Below are 25,944 nucleotides of genomic sequence, written 5' to 3' on the forward strand. Positions count from 1 at the left end.
ATTCTCTACCTTCTCTCTGCATACCCCCCCCCCCTCTACTGCATCCCCCTCCTGTCCTCCGAAGGCCACCCAAACAGCCCCGTCCACCCGGGAGGACGATGGGGCCTACGGAGAACAGGCTGCCAGTGGTCAGAGCGAGTGACAGCCAGGACGCGCCGCCTCATCCTCAGCCGTGTGGCCCGCGGCAGCAGGTAAGCCAACGGTGGTGTCCTTCAAAAGCCAACTCACAGTGTGACAGGGGGGCTCGCCTTTAATGACATATGTGGCTTTATTCTGGTTTCCGTTTTTAATTTGGGGAGATAATCAAGTAGCAGATTTCTGAGATTTTGAGACGTGACTTACCGTTCATGCTCCCAAGAGAAATGCTGGTTCTGTCTCCAGGTCCTCAAGCCTTTAGCAGCACGAACGCTCACTTGTGTAACGTCCAGCACCGAACTTGACACCAGCCCACACGTGCGTCCCTGGGACCAAAGCCCAGGCCAAAAGGGCTCACAACTGTCTCACGTTTAAAGCCCCCCTCTCTTGAAAACAGTGCGCTCACACCATGAGAATGTTGGGCAGGTGTGCTGTAACCTTGAACAAAAGGCAAAACTGGTACTTTTTCTTCCAGTGAAAATTCAGTTTGTTGGTCTGTGTTCTTGCAAAATCAGGGTTTTTAAATTCTTGGGAATTGGGTGGAATGCAATCAGGTCACTTTTCTTACCAACCAGCAAAAACGTATGGAACTGTACAGAAACGTGAGGAACACAGACACATTAGATAGGGTCCCTCCACTCCGAGAGCACGCAATGCCAGGCAGGAAAACCTAACAGCAGTTGAGGATGGCAGCCACCCAACATGGGTACTGACTGCGGGCACAAGGGCAGGGAAGTGGAAGGAGGGCTTTATGCCAGGTCCGGAACGAAGACGGAATTCTGAAAACAGACAAGAGGATGACAATTCCAGGCCGAAGGGTAAGAGCAAAGGTACGGAGATGACAAAGTGCGCTGTGCGTTTCAGGTTTGGTTTGGGTTGGGGGCTTGTCAGGCAAGTTAACAAGCTTGGAAGCCAGATCGGGGCCGGCCCGGAGGCTTTCTACATCAAGAGTTTGGACTTCGGCTGGAAGGACATAGGGGACACTCAGGCTTCTGGCCAGCGCTAGGCGGCTGGAAGGTGAGCAGCGGTGTGCACACAGGGAGACGGGCAGCCGAGCTGGGCGTGGGGGTGGGAGGGAGAGCCGCCAAGCCAGGCCGGGGCACGCTTACTTTAGCAGTTGTAACAATGAGAGACCAAACACCCCAAGATAGATAGAGTTCATTGATAGACCATGTCTCCAGCTGACGAGGACCTTCGCCTCCATGATCTCATTTCACCCTCAGAACAAATTGTAAACAGTTGTCACATTTCACAGGCAAGGAGCCACCTGCTGCTCAGGAACGAGAGTCACTTCCGGCAATGCTGCCTTCGTTGGTTTGGGGGCACTACCTTCTTCTTTCCTCCCCGGCCCGTTATTCCTGCTCAGGAAAGGCTTGCTATTCTGTATTTCCCCGTAAGTAGAATGGTCACGGGCCTCTCGTCTTCTCCGGCTTACCCTCCCCTTAGCTGGGCTCACCTCCTCCTACGGTTTCAGCCATCACTTATGAACGGACATCTGCCCGGTCTCCCCCGCAGAATGTGGAGGTAAATGAATCCTAGACGCTCAGTATTTTTCAGTATTTTGTTCTGATTCCTTTTTAAAATCTTTTTTAACATGGCCTTAATTTCAAGTAGCTTCAAATCTCTCTCGGAAAGCAAGAGAAGCTCAAAGTCTGATTCTGAATGATGCTGACGAGAATCCTATGCGGCAGGCAAGCCAAGTATCGTTAGTCCAGCTTTACAATTCACTCACTCACTCGCTGATTTGTTCAAACGTTTATTGAACACTTTTGATGTGCCAGGCCTGGTGCAAGGCCCTGGGTGTAACAATGAGTAAGACAAAGTCCCTCCAGGAGCTCACAGTCTAATGGTAAACTACTGAGTAAACTGAGGCACAGAGTGGTAAATGACTTACCCAGTGAGGTAGAGAGAGCTAGGTACTTGGAAATGTGGGACCAGAGCTGGAGAGAGGGCAGGGTACCACTAACTCATCAAAAGCAAACCCCTTTGATTGAAAAGCAAGGCTGCATACAGAAACGTATTACAAAATCTGCTTGCAAAAAGGTTAAAATAGTTTCCAATTTTCATCATGATTAAATTCATGTCTTGCAATGAATTAAGCCATTACCTGACAGTATTTCTATACTTGTCCCTAAAGCTTTAGGGCATGCCACCAGTCGGCTGAGACACAATAACCCTGTAGGGAGCTTGAAATCAAGAAGTATCAGATTTCAATTTCAGCACTGGGAACCACATTGAAATCCTTTAATTAAATCCATGAACTTTAAATGTATAGCATATTTATGATACTTCTACATGTAGAAGTTTGGAAAAAACTTTCCTCTAACCCCCATTCAGAGGATTCTAATAAGTTATAGATACCACAGAAATTAGAGAATTTGTCTGTTACTTTCCATATATACATTATTTTGGCTGTACAAAGGTGAAAAGTCTGACTTAGACATATTACATAAGTAGCCTAAACATGATACAGATATATACAAAGACATCACATTCAGACGCCCGTGTACACCCATCGAACGTTTAACAGCTAACTGCAGACGTGAACCTGTGTAAGGCAATTTCTTTTGCGGTAATGACACATGATCCTTGAAGGAAAGGGCACAGTCCGCGAAGCACTGTCCGCTTCAGGCCTGACCTCTGTCTCCGCAATTCTCTTCGTGATGAAGTGAGTTCGGTAGGCAAGATGTCTATCTCACTGACAAAAAGCAGTGAGTAATTATAAAAAGAGTTGTTTTCAAATGCAGAAACCATAATTATCCAGTAATCGAAGTAGTGAACTTCTCGAAGCCACTACCGGCCTTCATACTGTGACAGAACCAGAGTTTCACGGATGATTTATTGCTCTGAGAATCAAATGTGATGCATAATTCATCCACACGGGATGTTCCCCAGGAACTCAGTACGCGAATTCTCAAACGCCATCAGTTGCTCACTTCAAGCAATTCTTCACTTTGTTGCGGAGGATTTTCTTCTGAAAAATAACACCCATGCAAGAGATTCTCCTGAGTGAGGGTCTGAGAGGTAGACGGGCAAACAGAACGTATAACTCGAGTGCTTAAGGAAAAGGCTGAAGACCCCTGGTCACGACACATTGTTATGCTAACGGCCTAAGGCTACCGGAGAGTCTCACAAGAATGAACTGGAACTCAAACGCGCACTGACAGCACCCGCCAGAGGATGGCGACGGGCCTTCTCTGCCCGGACACCACACCAGGTGGCACCACCACGGCATCAAAACTATATGGAATTTAACTCTCAAGTTGTTGGAAATAGTCTAAACTGTAGTTACGAATTACCCAGTCATTCTTTAACTCACTTGTTTGTGGCTAGACAGGGTAAAAATATCTGTAAGAGCACAAAAAGGCTACACGTATATATATACACACGCATATATCAAAAACCATTAGAGTCTTACATCTTCCCAATCTCAGACTCGGTATAGTTACCTTTAGCGGGGTGTTCCGGATGTTCGCTTTTAGATGAAGAGGTGCCTGCACCTTCAGACACTTTACTACCTGAGTGGCCCTGCTCCACTTCACATAAATACACATCAATGGGGCCTCGGGTGCTCCTTATATGTACTGTGATGGAGTTCTGGCAAAAGACACATAAAATACCATAAAAAAGACACATCAGGATGAATGCGAGAATTCACTAATGATATTGTTTCACTTGCTAGAACTGCCAAAGTTTCATCTCAAGGGATACTGCTGGAATGTTAAGTTCCTTAAGGTGCCTTTCCTTCTACCACACGTGGGGGAGAATCCCGTACTTGGCCTCCGTCACTCCTGCCCCAGCCACTGGGCCACCGGCCGCCTCACGGCGCTGCCACAGGTCCTCAACCGTCCAGCAGGACTCCGGCGCCGTGACGCGAACACCTCCCAACTCGAGAGCCCCCCTTTCTCTACTCCAGGAGCGGACCCCTTCGAGGAGTCTGTACTGGAGAGTCCAAAACCAGTGTCCGGATGCCAGAGAAATCTCAAACACCCTGAAGTCTCCAACGGGAAGCGTGTGTTTAGACCTTCCGACTGCCGAAGAGATACCGCGTTAACTGAACGGGCCGCTCTCTGTCCGCGGGAAAGAGCCAGGGGATGGGATCCAGACAAAACACACCCCAGAAATGTAAAAAATATTCAGAAGAATTGCACGTAAAGGACTATTAATTAATTATGATTATTCACACCTTTTGGCTTTGGAGCTTTAAATTTACTCAGGATTAAAATACTTTTTTCCTGCAAGATAGCAGGAAGTAGGGTGCTTCTACTGAGAATTATGCTAAATTCTTTGTGTTTGGGGGGCGTGTGTGTGCGCGCATGTGCACGCCGAAACCTGGGAATGAACCAATTTACGCTAAATTCTTAAGGAACAGTTCAGTTATAAAGGATTCCTTTGTTATTCTGACTGGAAGTGGGCTCAAGTGTCACATGAAGTCTGTTCCCGGCCCTCCCACGCCATGAGGCTGGGCTAGGTACGGACGCGCTCCCTCCGGCCCCACACATCTCACCAGGATCTCACAACAGCGCTTGGGGAGATGCAGCTTATCAGAAGGTCTCAAATCCCTGTGTCCCCTCCTCTGCGGCTTCCTGGGGCCAGACACATAGGTGGGAGAAAGACCATCCACGCTCAGGTCCTAGACCGCCCGGCCTGGTCTGGCTTGAATGATACAGCTTATAGAACCCAAGACATGTTTCTACACAAGTTCCGTTGCTCAGAACTGGCAGCCAGCTGAGGACTTCCTATTCCGCCAAATGAGAGCTGAGCAGCGTTTCCCGTAAAGGGTGAGACAGCAGACAGTTTTGGCTTCGCCGGCCATACCATCCCTTCACCACTATAGAATTCTGCCAGCACAGAGCGGAAGCAGCCAGACACAATGTCTCAACATACGTGCACGTGGCTGTGTCCCAGCGAGACTATGTATAAAACCCTAGCCAGCCAGACTGGACCTGAGGCCGGTGCGGCCAGGGTCACCCTGGCTCTAGCTTCCCAGATCTCACCCTGCATCTTTGTGGGGGTTGCACACCACTGAATGCAGTGTGCCCCTGTCTACGACTCCCTTACTTACTGCTGAGAATGGCTGCCCACAGGGCCCACGTTCATCAGCCTTTAAACTGGACTCTGAGTCTTGAGCATGATCCAAAAGCTCAGCAAAATTCAGCAATTATAGCCTGAAGCGGCTCACGGCACAGGGGAAAAAACCCAAAACCCCATCAGTCACCGCAGCATGGACCATCATGTCCCAAAGTAAGGATGTGTTGAAAGATTAGTGGTTAATTATTAAAAAAAAGTTTAAACATCTCTCAAACGACTCCTATTAAATATAAAAGTTACTTAGGAGACTTGGAATAGATCCAAATCTAAATAGAGTAACGAGGAAACATCACCCGTAAGTCACAACTTGAGTGTGACTAGATTAGAAGCTGTCCCTTAACTGATACACTGTCAAGTAACAACATGTGTGCCCACTGGGACAGTGGTCTGCTGGGGATAGGAGGATAGATGAGTGGGGAATATGCTTCACTATGAGGGAGGTGAGTCCCTACAGCAATGCAGAGGACATCAGTATGAGCACCGATGGGTCTACCAGGCTGTGAGAACCTGATGATCTGTCTCAAGGGCCACACTCCTTGGTTCTGATTCCATCCCTACCAAGCAACCTTCTGATGACAGTGACCTTTCAATACAAACTTCCCTGCGCGGGGGCGTGTGCTAAGCAACTGGCAGCTGGTAAGAATATTCGCGCCCACACAGCAATTTCACTTTTCATTTTGAATGTACCACTCAGTGTTCTAGTTTATTCATGAGTCTTTGATGAGTCTGGGTAGAATTAACTCCCCAGAGCCTTCGCTGACACCAGATGTCCTGCTGGAACTTCAAACAACGAGGCCAGTTCTTGGCGATTCCTCGAAGAGGCATTACGGTCTACCGTCGTCGACTACGGCCTAACAGAGGCACGGTGGGACCCGAGGGTGCAGTACACTCCCCGTACAATGATTACCCACAGACTCTGAGGCCAAACCATCGGGGCTTGAATTCTGGTTCTGTCACTTACTGTGTGATCATGAGAAAGTTCATCTCTGTGCTTCAGACTCCTCCCTTCAAGAGGATAATAATCATGACTATTTGCTGTGTTACTCGAAACAAGTTAAAGTGTGTAAAGTGCCTCAAGCAGTATCAGGCAGGCAGCTAACATGCACGTGATGGTTACTAAGTCATTACGACTGTGACAGCCTAAGCAACTGACCTGCCTCCTTCTTTAAAAAAATCCTTAGAAATGCAGGGATACCTACTTCTCTGGGAGCTGGAACATCCAATCTGGTTTCTGCCGGAGCTTTCACTGCAATAACAATCTGCTCGTGGAAGGCTTGAATGCTATGAATGTCCTGATACGTCACATACGCTAGTGTAAACATCAGTCAAGGGTCTCTAAGCAGAATGCTACGTACTGAGGAGATAATTCCTCTCTTATAATACATGCATACAAGTGTAATGTTAGAATCTCTGTAGTTTTTATGGGATACGAACTCACAATTAAGGAAAGCAATTGGAAAAAATTATTTCATATATGATTATTATTATTTCATCAACAATTCTTAAGATTTTACAAAGTGTTTTACAATATTTATAACTCGAAGCATTCCTTTAAACTCTAGCGTCGTGATTATGACGACAATTTCTGGAGAAAAATATTAATAACACACACAAAACAACTCAGGTGAAGGTGTTTAACTACTCCCTGCCCCCCATTTCCTACTCATTGCTAGATCTTACTATGAGAACCTTTGGGGACAAAATATTCAGTTTTGATAACAACCTCCTACAATACAAGGAGGAAAACATCTGTAAAGAGTGGAAGCAACTTGGAGAATCAGTGTTTCAGGGCCATTGTGTACCCATGGGGTTTCTCGCATCCCAAATTCTTCTCCATCTCACTACGTGAATTTTTTCATCTTGTTTTACTATGTCGCCTGAAATTTTACCAATTATGTGATTTACTGGGTTTCCCCAACATTTTTTGTTTACTTTACAGATTTTTGGGTGGAAGAACAGCATTTACTTTCCTTCCAGTAACTGGACTATGGAAATAGAGGAGTCTGATGCAGAGTGTAAGTCAGTCTGAAGCACGAACCGCTGAGGATCAGTGACTCCTCACAGAGGGGCGACAAGAACGGAGCAGATGGGCCCGGGGGACCCGGGAGACCCAGGAGAAGATCGCCACCAAAGACCAGTCTCCCCTGCTGGTCCCAGAGGCGCAGCCAGCTCCACCAGGCTCTGTGGGCCAGAGCGGCAGTGCAAGTGCCAAATCAATGACAATTTCATTCTGTTTTCAGAAATAAACTCCAGTTAACAAATTAGGGAAAACCTGCATTTCACAAACGCCAACAGATGTTACTATCTTTACAGCATTCTGACTAAAAAAACAAACAAGAATGGGCCACTGTTTTTATTTTAAATGCAAACATGGATGTTGGTACATGGTCACGAGGCAGCATTTAACCTGAACAAACAGCATACAAACGAGCAAAAGGCATTTATTTGTGTATGTCTGAGGCTACACAATTAAACCTTTACTTGCTTTTAAAACTTCTAAAGGTCTGATTTTGTATTTTGAATATATTAATTAAATCCCCAAGCTGACCCTACTATTTAAAATAACCTGCCTTGGAAGGAGAAATTTTTTTAAAAAAAAGGACAGCGTTAACAAACAGGGTTGCTGGAGAGGAGGTGGGTGGGGGGAATGGAGAAATTGGGGGATGGGCATTAAGGAGGCACTTGATATAATGAGCACTGGGTATTGAATGCAACTGATGAATCACTAAATTCTACCTCTGAAACCAATGATACAGTATAAGTTAATTAAATTGAATTTAAATAAAACATTAAAAAAAAAAGGACAGAGTTAAAGGATATCTTTCATTTTCTTTGTCATCTGTTAACTCAAACAACTGCTGAGCACAATCCTTAATTAACTCATCCAAAGCATCTTCCATTGCCGATAAGTCAGAAAGTTCCTCCTGCAGCTTCTTCTGTTGGGGCACTACTCCAAAATTGCTAAGATCAGATCCTCTTTAAAAGAAAGGTATTTGGGAAAAAAACAAAAAAACTCACCATCAGTAACATCCAGATTACAGAATACAAGTTAGATTACTGGAACTTCTCCAAATGTTAACACCAGGTATTTCACAAACTGACAGACAAAACTAGGTACTTGAATGTCACCCGTGACCTCCTTTTATTCTAGACAACCATTATTCTTCCTATACATAAACTGGTTTTTGTCCCCATTTCTAGTCTCTTACAGAGAGATTAAAGAAACCCAACAAACCATTATAAATCTATGGAAAGTAATAGTAATAAGGAAAGCTGATGGAGGTCATTGAGCACAGACCAAGAGTCAATAATACCGTTTAAGTCTCAGCTCTACTACTTATAGCAGGACTTTTAATAAGTTATAATCTTTTAGTCCCCTATGAAAAACAAGGAGTACAGACTAAAATGGTAGTTCTTCTGCTAAAATTCTGAGTATTTTTCCCCTCATGTGCATATAATACTTGGTTCTATCTGAATGTAATGATTATATTCAATATTCTTAAAAGATATACTTTCTCTAGTTACTACTACCTACCATATCATATTGGTATGACATGACCCAAGCCACTGATATTTCTTCTTCTTCTTTATGGAAAATAAAGATGAAAAAGGCTGTGGCCCCTTTACCTTTGGTTTACTAGTTTTCAATCTGATTCCAATTAGTGATTCAGAATGCAATCTGATATTAACCCTGAAAGTGTTATTTAATGTTATTTAGCAAACATGTCCAGATTAGAATTCAATCTGCATTTCTGTACTATTGAAAAAAATAACTTCCTTTAAGAACCACTTTGCCCTAACAGCAAAGTTCATTATTTAGAGCCATTTCATGATCTTTGTTGGTAGATTTTTCATTTGCCTGAAATGTATTTATATGTACTTACACGATGGAATTGTTTCTTACTGATCCACAGTATTTGTTTATTGTAATTATTAATAGCTTTCTTCTTATGCACATGTACATACACACATCTATATGTATAACTACATCTATATCATAAGGTCTTTCTTCCATGATTCTCCCTAATCAAATATGAAGTCTTTAGCAATTGACTTTTTTTTTTTGAGAGAGTGAGTGAGTGAGAGCATATGCACAAGTGGGCAGGTGGGGAGAGGGGGAGAGAGAATCTTAAGCAGGCTTCCACGCTCAGTGCAGAGCTTGATTTCAGAACCCTGAGATCATGACCTGAGCCAAAATCAAGAATTGGACACTTAAGTGATGAGCCACCTAGGCGCCCCTAGCCAACTGCCTTTTAGACATTGTCTACTGATTGTTTTTTACATTCAGGACAGTGTGTGATCCATAGCCTATCTGACTCATAACCACCTGGGGTAGTTAAGAATGTAGATTAGATTCCTGCCTTTGCCTCAGAACAAATGAATTACAATCCCTGGGGCAGGACGCTTCTAAGTGTTTATTACATTACACTGTTTTACAACCTCAACTAATTTCCTCCTGATATCAACAATCATTTGGAAAAAAAAAAAATCTCCTAAATAATCAGACGTCCCCTTCTTATGATCTTGAAAAACAAAACTCTTAAAACTAATCATTATTCCATTCAACTTTTCCGTAATATCAGAATGATACTCTAGGTCTATGCCTTTTATTTAGTCCTAAGTAGGAAAAAAATACGTACCTTGTGGGACAATGTGAGAAATTTTTATAGAATCCTTTCCTAACAAGAAGCCATCTCTTACTTTGTTTTGTCCTATCAAAACACTGCTAATATCTAGTGTTTCAAGCATGGTATTGTCACCTAATGAGAAGGGGGAAGAAAAAAAGAGAAAAGCCAGGAAAAGTTCAAAACCAACTCACATCCATCGAATATGGTTCTTAGACTTTTTTTCAACCAGATCGATTCCATCTAAAACATTGGTGATGTCATACACTCTTCGTTTCCGCACTCCCAGTTTTGTGGCGACCTTGTTTAAGTCGAGAATACCCCCAGGAGCAGATCTGACAAGATCCATAAATTTTCGAGTTAAATAAACCAGAGATACATCAAAACGAGGTCTCTTCACTTTTAGAGCTTCTGGGAAACAAAACAAACAAATTCATAAAATTCTCAATAGCACTTCTTTCTCAGCTCACTAAAAAAAGTAATTTATTTCCTCAGTAAGCACAGACCCCTACAGAAATTCTACACACTGAACATAGCTAATTTTTATGAAATACATTTCTCACACTGGATAAAAAGGTATCAGCCTAACTCAGGTAAACAAAGGTTTTAGTCTCAAAGGAGGATTTGAAATATGCAGCCAAGTCCCCTGGACATGGGAATTTGGAGGAGTCTGTGGCATCTTATCAAACATAAAGTAGAGAGTTTGCATTTCTACCCCCACCACTCTCAGGAATAGGATTAGAAACAGTTTTTAAAATTAAATTTCTTATTTGGTCTTCAAGTTAAGGAATTCTTTATAAAGCAAAGGCAGAGACTTGGCTTTTTCTTTTTATCACTTAAACTGTTCCTATACATGTCATAGTGTAACCCTGATGGAAGTTTCTCAAAGAGCTCAAATAAGTCTTCTATTAAAGTATTAGGACATATCTTGAGGAAAAGTGGCATCTCTATTTTTTTAAATATTCACTAGCCTATATTAAGAGATAAGCAAACGAAGGGGGAAGATCTCTTTAATTCCCTCCCTCCTTCCCCCGCTCTCATGATTTTAGTTTTTCATACACACCCTGCCCCCACAGCACACAGACACACCCAAGTGTCAATATGTAAACGTAACTTTTAAAAACAAAAATAACAAACTATTTTTAATAAGCTGCTTTAACTCAACATTGTGAACATCCTCACTTGGCAACAAATGTATTTCAATGTTATTCTTTTTTTTTTTTCAAGTTTTTTTTATTCATTTATTTGACAGAGAGAGACACAGCAAGAGAGGGAACACAAGCAGGGGGAGTGGGAGAGGGAGAAGCAGGTTTCCTGCCGAGCAGGGAGCCTGATGCGGGGCTCGATCCCAAGACCCTGGGATCATGACCTGAGCCGAAGGCAGACGCTTAACGACTGAGCCACTCAGGCGCCCCCAACATTATTCTTAATGGCTGCATAATATTTAACTGCATGGAATATTTGCTAAACTTACCCCAATATTGGAAATTCTGACTGTCTCCAACTTGGCTATTTTGCCCAATACTTCAGTAAATCTCTCTATAGGTAAATTTTTGTGTGCATCTTTGTTTCCTTTAGTTAAGTCCCCCGATTTGGAATTGACGGGTAAAAGGGTATTTTAGGGAATGTCTGTAGGGGTCTGTGCTTACTGAGGGTATTTAGGGAATGTCTGTCCCGCTAAACCTGCTATCCAGGTGGGGGGTTCTATCAACTTTACACAGTGTTATGTGTGAGGGGCTCGGCTCACGCACTTGCCTGAACGGGGTATTAGCGTTCCTTTCATCTTTCCCAACTTGATATTAAAGACAAGTTCTTACGGTTTTGTGCAGAATAAGTATTTTACAAATAACCCAGGTGTCCTTTGGGTGTGGAGTACCTGAGCTCTCTTTTTTTCTACTTTCACAGCATATGGCCGTGAGTATGCTTCAAAAGAAATACTCATCCTGTCTTCGATCAGGAAATCCCCGCATCCAGAACCTCTAAAACGTCATTCAGTTTAAAGCCCAGTGGTGGCTACTCCAAGAACACAAGTGTGTATTTTATAATACACATGTCTTCTCTGTGGAGACCACTCCTACACTTACGATTAAACAGGAATAAATAGGAATTAAAATGGGGTTTAATTAGAAGAAAGTCACCATTCTACAAAAAGCCTTGGCAGACTACAACAGAGAAATCCTAACGTGAAAAAGCATACATCTAATCACCCTAACTGCTAACACGACAGGGTCTTATAAGCTCAGGGTTAAGTATATTCCCACCACGTCAGTCACTTTAGAAAGATATTAACTGAAAACCTGTAACCTGAGAGTTGTTGATGGAATACAAACATGATTCAAAAGGTTTTCAAACTAAAGATGTTCCTTAGTCTAGTAAGGAACTCTATCACAATGTCCTGAGGTCAGTGCCAAGCGAGGCATCCAAGGTCCCCGAGAAGAGGAGCTGAAACCTGACTGGAGCGGGAGTAAGGAAATCTTCCTGAAGGGGGTGAGCAGGCAGAGGACAGAAAGGTAGAGAGGAAGCTCTTCTCCCCTCTGACGGAGGGCAAGGGGCTTAATGAGACAGAGCTGTGGTTGAGAATGGGTAGATTCAGGGAACCCACCGATGGTAGGGATGGTGAGGGCAACAGATGAAGATCAGGCTGCCCAGTGGAGCTGGAATGACCTAGAAGGGCCCTGTCTTTCTGCCCAGCTGTTCTCTACTGCCTTGTTTCTTTTAAGGAAATGAGGTGGCTTATAAATTTAATACAAATAAGTAAAACCAAATAAATGAGGAGTCAGGGTTTTCTCTATTCATAATAGAACACTGTGGAAGAATTCCAGGTTGCATGAGATCCCAATCCCAGTTCTGTGTTAGGAAAATCCCCCTGGCGGCACAGTGGAAGAGCCTAAAAGCAGACAACCTATTGAGGAGGCCGTCCCGCCATGTCAGCTAGGGAGGGAGGGAGGACCCACACTGCAAGCAGCAGTCTAACCCAGTGGTTAAGACGAGGGGCTCGAGTCCAAGGTGTGGGGGGTGAATCCTGACTGAGGCCTCAGTTTACTCAGCTATAAAAAATGAGTAATAATCCACACTTGTATTTTAAAGGGTTGTTGCGATAACGCATGCAAAGAGCCTGACGCAGCTCGCACTGTACAAGCTCAGCGTGTGTTAGACGATACTGTAAGGTGGCGGGGACGGTCAGACGAGGGACACACTTCCAACATAAAACTGACCAAAACCTGGGCACCAGCTATGGGTGAGGCTGTGGCAGGGGCTGAGGAGAAATTAAGGGCTGATATTAAGATCTACATGTGGGACCTATGCACAGTCCATTCCTTATGGTTAGGACCTAATTAAGGGGAAGTTAGGGGTGGGGCTATCTATGGTAACAATTTCCAGAAGGATGGGAACCAGAGCAACTGGTACTCCCATCTCCTTTCGATGACTCTGCACGCTGGTCCATGGCAGGAATGGGACAGAGCAAAGGGAATCAAAGGAAAACTTGAGGCCAAAGACAGTTCTCCTGCCTGTTGTCGAGGGCCTTCAATTCTGCTGACAATACTGCTCTCACAGAATTTCGAGAAAATATCCTTAAACACAGACCATCCCATTTTAAAAATGATTTCTAAAAGCAACAAAGAATAAACTGGCATTTGTGCACATCATTCAGCCCACAATCTCAGGAGTTTTTGCTGAAAGTCAGTGTACAAATAATATATTTTACTTAAGTTTCTCATCAACTTATGTACATTTAAAATAAATCGTTTAAATCATATGAAGTTCAAACTACAAAACCTAAAACATATTTCAGGATCAACTTACTTCTCATGGACACATACTGTACATTATCTTCTAAATTAATCCTTATTTTTGATGGCTAGAAAAGAGAAAATACAAAAACTTAAATTAGTAATTTAAAGACAACAATGCAAAATGAGCAAAAGCAAATGAACAGCATCTCCTGGATAATATAAGGGCTTTTTTTTCACCGTGGGGTAATAATGGGTTGTGAGAAAAGCAGCCCTTCCTCCATACTGGACCCACCCCAACTGTGCTCACACCCGGCAGCGCTCATAGAGTAATGTTTCTAACGGTGCACAGGCCTCCATGAGTATGGATGGAGCAGTTACAGAAGGGATGGGGGAGAAATACAAATGAGAAGTTACTACTCAATAGACACTAACCATCCCTATCAGATACTGAGGATACAAAGGAATACAAAGACGATTGGGAAACAGTCTCTGACTCTGGAAAGCTCAGCAGAGGTAGAAGACAGGTCTAAAGTGGCAAATGCTCATCGCTTCTATTTAAGTGTAAGTGGCTCCTAAAAATTTGCTCATCAGTTTTCACAGGTGGCCATGCATTCCCATTATAATTAATGGGAAAACAGCAGCATTTCTGATAATGGAAATAATGCATACTACCTAACTAGAAACTTTCGTATTAGATTAATAAAAAAACTTCTTTTAAATTCTTCAAATAACCAGGAAATGAGTAGCAGCTCCACTCCCAATGTTCACCATCTTATCAGGGATTTAGATGCTATGAAAGTTTACATAAACTGGTAGTAAAACATCTGTAATACATTTAAAAATCTTTTTTGCAAAAAATAAATAAAACCTTTAGATAAAGCCAGGTAAACAGAACCTTATATTAGCCGCATGCTTACACAGCAAAGCACAACGATGACAGGTGCCTCCAGACAGGCTGTGATCAGGTTCAGCTCTTGCCTCAGTGAAAAAACTGGCCCCGAAACTGGCTGTAGCATTGGGACCAGTGAATTCCATAAAGTGCTCTAAGAGAAGAATGGGCAGGAATACTATGGATACACCCAGAAAGAGATATCACAGAAGGATTCACAGGGAAGGGGATCCCCAGCCGAGCCTTGAAGGACAAGCCAGATTTTGCCCGAACCTGTGGGAGCTTCAAGAGGGGAAAGAGAGGATTTCTAGTGCAGGAAATGCAACAAACAAAGGTATGAAAATATAAATGGCATGGTACCTCTTGAAGACCCACCTGTGTGGTCAGTGCAAGACTAACATGACATCGAAGTTGGAAAGGCATGCTGAACCATACTCAACATAGATCATGGAAGTCATGCTAAGGAGTGTGGACTTCATGTCCTAACCACTGGAGAATCACCACACATTTCTGAACAAGAATATGACATACCCAAGCTCATGGTTTAGGAATATAAGTATGGTAGCCGTACAGCAAAAGGACTGGGGGATGGGGAAGTCTAAAGGCAAGGTGAGCAGTTCAGAAGCTCTTTGTTTATCTTGGTGTCAGCAAATCCTTGGCACAATGATTTCCGTATCACCTATGAAAAAATTATAGCATCTATTAGCAAGTTAACTAACTTGATATGGAATAATTCTACTGACATAGAATTAGCAACTTAGTTGTTAGAACGTAAAGGACAACGCAGACCTGCTGGGGTGTGCAAAACCTGAGTCGGGAAGGCCTGTCTTGGGGGCAGGGACTATGCCCGATGAGCTCTCCGAACAAGAGCGTTGACAATAGCAACCTGCAAACACGGGACCCGCCAGTGAACCACTAAAGGGCAGTCCTCTTAAAGTCAGACACAGATGAATGTGACCACCGGTCATTGCTATTTCTATATTTACCCCTTCTGCTAAAATTGGAGGAGACAGAGTTTACTGTAGAAAGATTCTTAAATGAGAAAGAATCCATCCTCGGCACACTGATTTGAAACACAGACAAATACCCTAAATTGTTATATGTTCCTTAAAAAAGTACACAGGAAGGGTTAATATAGCAGGGCTCATAGGTGCCTTGCCGCAAAAAGACTTCTGGTTCTTAATTTAGAGTAGCAGGGCCAAGTCCTACATACAGGCACTTAATGGTATCCTAATAGGCCGCCTCACTATCTCCTCGCCGCACATTCCAGAAGGGCAGCTTTTCTGCTCTGTACTCCCCTTTCTTGTCCTCTTATCCAGACTGCTGCCATTCGCAGGTTGGCACAGGGATGATACCTCAATCAGGCATGACAACAGGAGCAAGGACAACTTGCTTTTCCACACACTCTGCCATAAATGTGGCTGCACTGCCTGCTGTCTACACCGAGAGCTGTGGGAAAGCAGAGTCCAACGGCATCCCCCCCCCTTTTTTTTTAAACCTTTTGACTATGAAAACACAATCTCTTTAGCTTGGAGGAATCACAACAGTATTGTGGCCTCTCCGGGGCAGACATCCCAGTACGTATAAATCCTACAGGTGAACAATACTGGAGATTTCCAAAGTGTCCACAGTAATGACACATTCATCTCCTTTACATTCAAAATAGTTCTTGGCTTAAGACTGGGGTTCAGGACTACCAGCTACCTGACTTCTTAGACACTGAGAGATCTGGGCCTTTATCTGTAACAGAATGTGTTGATATAATTTTATTGCCCGTTTTCCAAGCTACTGTGAAGATTAAAAAAGGAACTGTGTTAATTGTAAAATTCTATGCAACCGTAAGAGACTATTATCATTTTGCGTTTTGAACCAGAACAGCGTCTGGCACATTCAAGCACTTGGTAAATATTTGTTAACATGTGAAGCTGAAATAGTACCTTGTCACAGATAACTTCAACTGGTAAGTAACTCAGAACTCTGAAACAATGAGTAGTTAAGACACAAGGACACAGGGTGAAGACCCCCTCTTGTGTACACCATGAATCAGATCCCTGAGAGATTATCAAGCATCATTTTCTGTGTTCTAATACAACATTCATCATCTGGCTAGATCAGCCTGACACCTGGCAAGCCTTTCCAGCTACTCTAACTTTGGTAAGGCATTCAACAAGTAGGCCAGGAGCCTTTCTGGAAGTAGAAAGGACTAGATAGGACTCCTTTCGAAGTGGCTTTAAAATCAGAATAAATGGGGGCACCTGGGTGGTTCGATGGGTTAAGCATCTGCCTTCCGCTCAGGTTATGATCTCAGGGTCCTGGGATGGAGCCCCGCATCGGGCTCCCTGCTCAGCGGGAGTCTGCTTCTCCCTCTGCCTGCCGCCCCACCCACTGTGCGTGCTCTCTCTCTCAAATGAATAAAATCTTAAAAGAAAAAATCACAATAAATGTTTCCTCACAGAAAAGTTAGTAAGCTATTAAAAAAAAAAAAAAAGCAAATGAAATGCCATGCCACCCCTGCACTTGGACGCAAATTATTTAGGTCCCTCAGATCAGAGCAGTGCACCTCGCCCCTGGAGGGAGGCCAATGAGGCTCTTCACTCTTGTATGGACATCCTCCCCACCCTGGGTATGAACCCAGAAGCAGACATAGGAGCTGGAATAGACAGAGCTCCCACTCAAGTGGAGGGGCCTTGCCCCTCTCAAAAGGAGACGATTGTGTAAGCTCCTCTCAGGGATACCCATTTTCTTTTTATTTTGAAATAATCTCAGCCTTCATCGAAGGTACAGAAGTAGCACTAAGAGTTGCTATATACCCTTCATCCAAATCCCCCATATGTTAATGTTTTACTACATTTGCTTTATCTTTTTTTTTTTTAAAGATTTATTTATTTGACAGAGAGACACAGCGAGAGAGGGAACACAAGCAAGGGAAGTGAGAGAGGAAGAAGCAGGCTTCCCGCGGAGCAGGGAGCCCGATGCGGGGCTCGATCCCAGGACCCCAGGATCACGACCTGAGCCGAAGGCAGACACTTAATGACTGAGCCACCTACGTGCCCCTCATTTTTTTCTCTATACACACACAACTTTTTTCCTTGAATCACTTGAGGGTAAACTGCTGACCCTAAGTAACTCACTGTGTACCTCAAGGATATTCTCCTATACAACCACTGGATAATTACCAAAATGTCTGTTTGAACTTAGCAGTTTTGAAAGAAACTATCAGCAGAAACCTGGACTTTGAGGGCACTCCAGTGAAGGTTCAAAAGGAAGACAGGATCATGCTACTACAAAGCAGAAGAAGGGAGATGTCTATTATGCTAGGACAGAATGCTCAGCAACACCATCAACTGCAGTTATGTGGGAAGCTGACAGTAATGGCCCAGGTAACCTGAGATTTCCACACAAAGTGTTGACTGTGGCACCTGGTTTCTCCCTGCAGCCTACAGTAAAATGTGTGAGAGAGAAATCGAGAAAGGGATTGTTAAACAAAAAGGAGCCAGGACTTAAAGGCTTTAAAAATTCCCAGCCTTGGGGCGCCTGGGTGGCTCAGTCGGTTAAGCGTCTGCCTTCGGCTCAGGTCATGATCCCAGAGTCCCAGGATCGATCCCTGAATTGGGCTCCTCATTCAGCGGGGAGTCTGCTTCTCCCTCTGCCCCTCTGCTCTCTCTCAAATAAATTAAAATCTTAAAAAAAAAAAAAAATTCCCAGCCTCTCCAGAAGCTCAAATTAAGAAATGACACCTAAGAAAGACCAAATCAAAGGCATAATCTAAAGATGAAGGTGAAGGGCACCTGGGTGACTCAGTCAGTTAAGCGTCCGGCTAAGCGTCCGGCTCTTGATTTCAGCTCAGGTCATGATCGCAGGGCCGTGAGATAGAACCCTAAGTCGGGCTCTGTGCTGAGTGTGGAGCCTGCTTGAGATTCTCTCTCCCTCTGCCCCTCCCCCACCTTTTCCAAAAATAACATAAAAATTGAAAAAAAAATTAAGATGACGGTGACGGTGTGACTGTACAACTTTTGGGTAAGACCTCAGGTGGATCAAAGATGGTGCCTCAGAGTGCTATGCGGTCATGCAAAAGGCCTTGAGAGATGAAGGACGAGCCCCACAGATCCTCTAAATCGAGGCCAGGGCCTCTACGAAGCTCCGGGGCACTGTCCATCAGCCTTTCCAGCAGGAGCCCAAGGTGTAGAAGGGTTCATCCAGAAGAAAGGCGGGATGTTTGTCTGCTGAGTGAACCACAACAGGATCCACAGAAGGTCCACACAGTTTCTGAGAGAATCGTATCAGCAAAAACACTGTCAGCTTGGATGAAAAGGGACACTGTTTAAATTGAAAAGACGTTACTCAACACCCAAAATTCTATTGCCAGTAAGCAGGCTGATAAAATTCCAAATAGGGACTACCTCTCATGAGGAAGAAAGGAAGACAGACAGTGGAACCAACAGCCCGGAGGGTAGAGCTGGGAGCACAGAGAATTGTTCCCTGGGACCTAACCAAGAAATTTCTAACACATAGCAAGCTGATTTTCAGAAGTGCTCTGGACCGGTTACTCCCCTGTGACTCCCATCTCCTCCTTTAGAAACAGGAATGCCTACAGCAGGTACCCTGTCTGTCCCACTAGTGTATGCTGGCTGAGCTGGGGCCGGGGGAGGGGGGGGTCTTCTAATGGTCTTTTAAGTTTCATGGCCTAAAGATCTGTAGGGGCTGGACTGGGCTGTATCTGAGGAGCCTGGATTCTTATTTTATTCTCTAAGTATAAAATCTGTTAGTTTGAGGCTCAGATTGTCCCAGATTAGGCCAATGGGAGCCTTTTCAAAGTGGTGCCTGTGCAGGACACTTATTTTTGACCTTTTCAGCATCTTGAGGATGGCAGTCCTCCAACTTCTATGGGACTAAGCTGCCGGGGCGCCGGCACGGACGCCACTGCTTCTAGAGCTGACGACCCACCACTGGGGGGAGCTGTCACCGTCTCCGTTCCTCTGGAGGAGTCTCACTGAGAGGTTACTCTGGTAATTTCCCTGAGGGATGCCAAGGGAGAGCTCAGGAGTAGTCAAACCTCAAGAATGGACTACCTAAGAACTTTCCCTTTCAACCCTCCAACTGGTTCTGTGCCCCCACCGGTTCAGGCTTGATACTAGCCTGTTTGTATCTCAGCTGGGGAATGAATGGAGAAGGCAGAGGCCGCCAAGCTGAAAATCAGCAGGACCATCTCGATGCACACAAGCTCTCAGGAGCCAGCAGCTCCTGACAGGCAAGTCAGCACAATGGAAGCCATTTTACTACTGCTCCGTTTCCCACATCTGAAGACTGCAGAGTAATTTATAATTTGAGATCTCAAAGGACGAAAGGAGAGAACACGAGGTCAGTTTTAGGGACTAAAATCTTAAGCACTGCCTCTATGTTGGTTAAACACTCTTCTATACAGATGTCTCTTTGTACTGCTTGCCTATTTTGGGGAGTCATATTCCTTTAAGAGCCCTTTGGAAATATACCTTTGTCCAAGGTGTTTGCATTCTCCTCACTCATTCAGATTTTCCTCATTTTTCAATGTGCAGACTGAGTTCCACCTCCAACTAACACCACTTTCTCCCTTCTCTAAATTCCACAGTTTTCAAGCCATTTACCTGCGGAACATCAAACACTCAGCCAGATACATGACTAAGCTTTGCACAGCAACACACTTTGCTAAATATCCAGTCACTAGCCAATAAAAACACCGAGAGAGCTGTTTAAATCACCATTTTACAAGCAGGAAAATAAACACACATTCGAACATGTAAGAGTACGTACGTCGGTCATCCAGTAACTATGTACCAAATGTTTTTGTGAGAGGCACCAAACCACTGCAGATATAACAACGAAATGGACAGAGTCACTGCACTCAGGGACCTAAGAGACACACTGCAGACAGGATAAGCACAGGGTGCTTTAGGAGCACAAACGGAGTGCCTAACCTAGTCTTGATACGTCAGATGTCAGAGAAGGCTTCAGACAAGGGACCTCTACATCCAGACCTGAAAACCAGGGGAGGTAACAAGGAAATGTGTGCTTTTTTTAAAAAAAAGGCTTTCTGGGCACCTGGGTGGCTCAGACGGTTAAACGTCTGCCTTCGGCTCAGGTCATGATCCCAGGGTCCTGGGATCGAGTCCCGCATCGGGCTCCCTGCTCCTTGGGAGCCTGCTTCTCCCTCTGCTTCTCTCTCTCTCTCATGAATAAATAAATAAAATCTTTAAAAAAAAAAAAGTTTAAAAAAAAGGCTTTCTGGGAAGGTGGAGTATGAATATGTAGGGTCCAAAAGAATATGGAAATGTGGAAATCTAGCAACTATAAGCAGGTCAAAAAAGATAAATCCAGGAACCTGACTATATTAAGAAGTTTCTACTCTATTCTGAAAGCACTAGGGAACTGCGATATTCTTTAAGCCAAATGACATGGTCAGAAATATGCTTTAAAAAGACCACGATAGTTACTACGTGAAGAATATCTAGAAGTCTGGGGGCAAGACCAGAAGCAGGAAAACATTGCAACAATCTGAGAGTTAGATGGTTAGAAGTGCCAAGTATTGGTGATTACTTTTAATTAGATTGGGAGGACAGAGGGCGTCAGTTTGGAAAAGAGAAAAGGCAAGGATGATGCCTAAGAGACCAGCTTGGGCAATATGGTGGGTGGGTGCCACTTATAAAGATAAGAGCTAGCAAAGCTGTTGCCTGCTTCGGCAAGAAGATAATGAATTCAATTATGCATAGGAGTTTGAAATCTAAGTAGAGACATCAGTAGACAGTTGGAAGGCTCTGAGCTGGATTTATAGATCTAGGAGTTATTATGACATGGCAACTGAAACTGCCAAAATAGGTAAGAATATCTAAGACTTCAAGGGATGTGTGTATCTTCTGATATTAAATGCAAAATTAAGTGGTTTTTCCACAGTTGAGAGTTCAGGGCTTTTATCAAATCCTCAAAGATGAAGACTACCAATATAGATGGTTACCAATGAAGATGGTATCAGAAGTCCTAGGAGTGGTGAATGACGTCCCACATGAAGAATGTGTAGAAAGAGTAGAAGAAAACCCCAAAAAACACCAACATGTAAGGAATGCAAAGAGAGCAGTTTGCAAAGGAGCACAAGGAGAGACCAAATGGAGCACTAAGAGTATGTATGGCCAAAGAAGCCATTCAAAGGTGAGTTTCCAACAAAATAAAGTGGTCAGTCGTGTGGAAACCAGAGACAAGGGGTGAAACATCTGATGGAACTAACAAGGTTGTTGGCGGAACTTGGTTAGAAGAGTCTTAGGGCTGTGCTGAGGGCAGAGGTCCCCCCCCACACCCCGCCGTGGTAATGACAATGGACACCGTGAATGCAAACAATTTTCTGGAAAAGTCTGGAGGAAGAAATACAAATGACGGGGTTATCTAGAATTAAGGGAAGGCTCTTTTAAGATGAGGAAATATTTAGGATGCAGTTTAAGTAGTCAAGAATTTATCATCAGGGGTCAGACATTGTGAGGTTAAATCCAGGCTTTTCCAGGTAGTACCTAAGCACTGGCAAGCCACTTAACATTTCCAAATCTATTTTGGCAAATGGAGAACAAGAATAATAAGCTCGCAGGACTGCTACGAGGAATTAAAGGAGATTATGCTCATAAATTATTTTTGAGCACTGAAACACCATGATGATTGGGCGTATTAACTTCAGCAAATGTTTCCTTATTATGGGAAGAAACCAGGAGAAGAGAAATGGAAAAACGTTGCATTCATCAACGCCTCTGAGAACCAAGGTTCTCTTGCACCTAGTCTAAAACAAGAATAGAGGAAATTAACCTTACGCAGGGAGGGAGCGCGATCTTAATTTGCTGAACTGGCAGCTGTGGGGTGGGAAAAGTAGCGTAGGGTTTCAAATGGCTACAGTCAAGAGAATGGGAAAGGAGGATGAAGACAAACAAATAACTCGCAGAGATACAGCGAGGGTCCAGCGGAGGTAGAAAAAAGAGAAGGTGGGCAATTTTCTCCAACAGTGCTCCCTAGCCCTAGGTAAAAGCCAGTAAGACTGACAACACATTTGGGAGCAAGTGTTGGAAGAGGAAGGCGAGAGAGTTTTAAGTGAAAGACCGACCGGCTTGGTTCAGAGCACAGGATGGGCAGCTGTAGAGTCCGGGAGACGGGGTGCTCCCACCGCGAACCCGGCCCAGGGGGAACTCACGACCCAGAGAGCGGTGGCTCCGGCTCCCAGCGAACGAGAAGAGGCGGCTGGGCCTGAGACCCGCCCCCGCGCCACCCCGCGCAGCGCCGGGCCCCGGGCGCTCCCCGCACAGGCCATCCCCGGGGCTTACCAGCAGGCCCTCCACATTGATGGGGTCGCGGCACCGGCGGCGCACCGTCTCCTCCGCCGGGTCCACCAGCAGGCTGGGCAGTTTCCGCGCCGGCCGCTGCTGACTCATGCTGCCCAGCCGGCCGTCCCTCGCCTCGCACCCCGCGAGCTCTCCCGCCTTCTCCAGCTCCGGCCGTGTGCCGCCCCCAGTGCGCCGGGTCCCGGGGGCCGAGCACGAAGCGGGCCCGCGGCCTGCTCGGAGGCGCCGCTGCCTAGGCAGGCCCGCGAACGGACGCGCCACCGCCCCACGATCTCGGGAGCTACAACGCCGACGGGAGAACAGGGTGACCCACGGCTCTCAGGACTCCAAGCCCGCCATCTTCCCGCATGCGCAGTGCGCCGCCCCCAGTGCGCATGCCCGCCGCCGCCGGAGCGCTCCCACGCACTAACCCGCTCCCGGCGGCCGGAGCCCGGGAAAGCCCGGACGCGAAATCCACGGAGAGGATGGCAGCGGAGAGGAAGAGGTGGAGCAGGAATTTCAGAAGAAAGGAACGGGGCCAGAGAAAAAGAGGCAGTGGTTGGGGGCGGGCGGGGGTGGGGAATGCAATTGTCAACACTGATTATTGAAACTTCTGAGCGCGCGGATGTTGATTAACTTTGAGCTCCCTCCACACACCGCAGGCGTTTGCCCGGTGTTGATGCTTAGTAAATGTTGGTAATCAAACCGTTGTGCAATTGTTTACTTATAGGCTTCTTTCTTTCTGTTTCTTTTTCTTTCATCTGATGAATAAATTATTGATTATCTGCTGTGCCAGGTATCGTGGTGGGTACAGGAGATACTCATTGGAATTTGGCACAGACTCAATCTCAAAATTCCAATTGAGGAAACAGAAAAATAAACTGAACGTTTAAAGCTGGAGCCAGAAAGTGTGTTTTCAAATCCTGGCTTCTCTCTCTCCTTATCAAGTTTACAAGACCTTAAGCAAGTTACTTAATCACTGTGTACCTCAGTTTCCTCATTTGTTAAATGGGAATAATGACAGTACTTATTTCATAAGGTTGTTGTGAGAATTAAATTAATTAAATTACTTAGAACAGGGACAAGCGAATGCTTGAAATAGAAAGGCATGGGCGCCTGGGTGGCTCAGTTGGTTGAGCGACTGCCTTCGGCTGGGGTCATGATCCTGGAGTCCCGGGATCGAGTCCCACATTGGGCTCCCTGCTCAGCAGGGAGTCTGCTTCTCCCCCTGACCCTCCTCCCTCTCATGCTCTCTGTCTCTCATTCTCTCTCTCACAAATAAATAAAATCTTAAAAAAAAGAAAAAGAAAAAGAAAAAGAAATAGAAAGGCAATGCAATGTGGTAAGTCCAGGGTGGAGGAGAGCAACTGAGCCCTGTGGTAGTTAGACCAGGGGTTTCTACCCAGCCTGAGGTGGGGCAGGGCAGGCTTCCGCTGGAAGTTGGCTCCCCACTATATTATAAAGTCCTCCAGAGAGAGGCATTCTCTAATCTTTGTAGCTCCAGCATCTAGCACAGTGCCTGGCAAATAGTAAGAGCTCAGCAAATGTTTGCTAAATTAATGACTCGAAATAGAGAATAACATAGGGACTAAGTCTCGAGAAGATTGGATTTTGTTGCAGAATGGAGAATTGCCCAGAGTGGTTAAAATATGCCTTCACCAATGAGAGTCCCTGGGAAGGCAAGCTCTGGAGACCAGAAATGAACGTTTTTAATAAAAAGACATAATCCACTGTTTGCTATATGTTTGGCATTCTACTAAGTGTTCTGCATAGATTTTTTTACGTGTAAATCTTATATCAAAACTGAAAGGTGTTTTCCTGCCCAATTTATAGATGAGGAAAGTGAAGATTAGCAAGATCGCAAAAATTACCCAGGGTCCTGGGTAGGCAGTGGTAGAGATAGGATTTGACTCCACAGTTGATTAGTTAATTTGGTTAGTTAGATAGGTAATAAGCCACTTCTTGAGAAAATTACTGGAGAGTGACTAGATTTTCTCCAGCCAGAGATGGGGTTGGGTGAGCAAATGTGGGGTGTAGGTGAGGATGGGGGTGGCAGGCATTCCAGACTGAAGACAGCATGAACACAGTTGTGGAGAGCCGAGCAATGATACAGCCTTCCAGACACAATGCCTGTGGCTCAGCTACAGCCTGAGACTTAATCATCCACACATTTGAGCACGAGCCTTACCTTGGGCTCCAGCAGCCTCCAGCCTGGGGAGACACATAACTAGAACACAGAAGCACTACTAGAATGTGTATTACATGCTATGGGAGCACAAAGGAGGAAGAAGAAAAAGAACTGAATCTCGTGTAAGTTACAGGTGCTTTTTTACACATCTCCCTATGAGGTAGATATTTCTAGAATATTTTGCAGATTGGATACAGAAGCTGAGAGAAGATGTGCCTTGCCCAAGGTCGAGTGGGGATTAACAGGGCTTAAGCCACCATATCCTTTGCTTTATCTACCGCGTCCCACAGTGGAGCCCAGACAGTTCCCCGCACAGAAATTCTGTATTTCCCATCTCCAGTCCTGTTGCTGTGTGTGCTTCCTGGGGCAAAATGGTGGACCTTCGGACTTTAAAATTAGGGCTGAAATATAGGCCAAGTGCAAACGTGTGCATTAGGAATGCTGCAAGACCTTACCTGTCAAAGGATGCTTTACTTTCCTTCTACGGTAAAATTTCCTCCCCATAAGTCTGAGAGAATGGCCGTGTCCAAGAGGACTTTCTGTGATAATGGAAATGTTCTGTGCTGTCCGATATGGTAGCCGTTAACCACATGTGGCTGTTGAGCCCTTCAAAGAGAGCTAGTATGATAAAAAACTAATGATGTAATGTATGGTGACTAACATAATAAAAAAAAACAGAGCTAGTATGATCAAAAACAAAAACTAACGACGTAATGTATGGTGACTAACATAACATAATAAAAAAAATAGAGCTAGTATGTCTGAGGAATTGAATTCCACATTAATGTTTAATTGAATTCAAATATTAATTTAAATAGCCGTGTAACCAGTGGCTACCATATTGGACGGCACAGGTGAAGAAACTAAAATGTATGGATATCATCTAGTGCAGTGATATTTTTAAATATTTCTTTCTTTCTTTCTTTCTTTCTTTCTTTCTTTCTTTCTTTCTTTCTTTCTT

The 25,944-nt window shown here is 44.5% G+C and overlaps 1 protein-coding gene across 4 annotated transcripts; it reads right to left on the minus strand.

Moving 5' to 3' along the window:
* Nucleotides 1-1,875: 1,875 nt before the first annotated feature.
* E2F6 (E2F transcription factor 6) lies at nt 1,876-23,202 on the minus strand. Of its 4 annotated transcripts, XM_035000604.1 has the most exons (9): nt 22,799-22,885; nt 15,046-15,153; nt 14,503-14,628; nt 13,656-13,710; nt 10,046-10,262; nt 8,047-8,202; nt 6,426-6,540; nt 3,585-3,732; nt 1,876-3,109 (listed from the first exon to the last, which is right to left on the minus strand). In XM_035000604.1, the coding sequence occupies exons 3-9, from the start codon at nt 14,599-14,601 to the stop codon at nt 3,060-3,062; spliced, it is 840 nt and encodes a 279-aa protein (XP_034856495.1). In that variant the 5' UTR covers nt 14,602-14,628; nt 15,046-15,153; nt 22,799-22,885; the 3' UTR covers nt 1,876-3,059. The 4 variants fall into 4 exon arrangements, with proteins under 4 accessions (XP_034856495.1, XP_034856497.1, XP_034856496.1 ...); XM_035000606.1 differs by lacking the exon at nt 14,503-14,628 and having other exon boundaries at nt 10,046-10,186; XM_035000605.1 differs by lacking the exon at nt 14,503-14,628.
* Nucleotides 23,203-25,944: the final 2,742 nt, after the last annotated feature.

The sequence above is a fragment of the Mirounga leonina genome, unplaced genomic scaffold (assembly GCF_011800145.1).
Source record: "Mirounga leonina isolate KUSES-001 unplaced genomic scaffold, KU_Mleo_1.0 Mir_125, whole genome shotgun sequence".
Taxonomy (NCBI): domain Eukaryota; kingdom Metazoa; phylum Chordata; class Mammalia; order Carnivora; family Phocidae; genus Mirounga; species Mirounga leonina.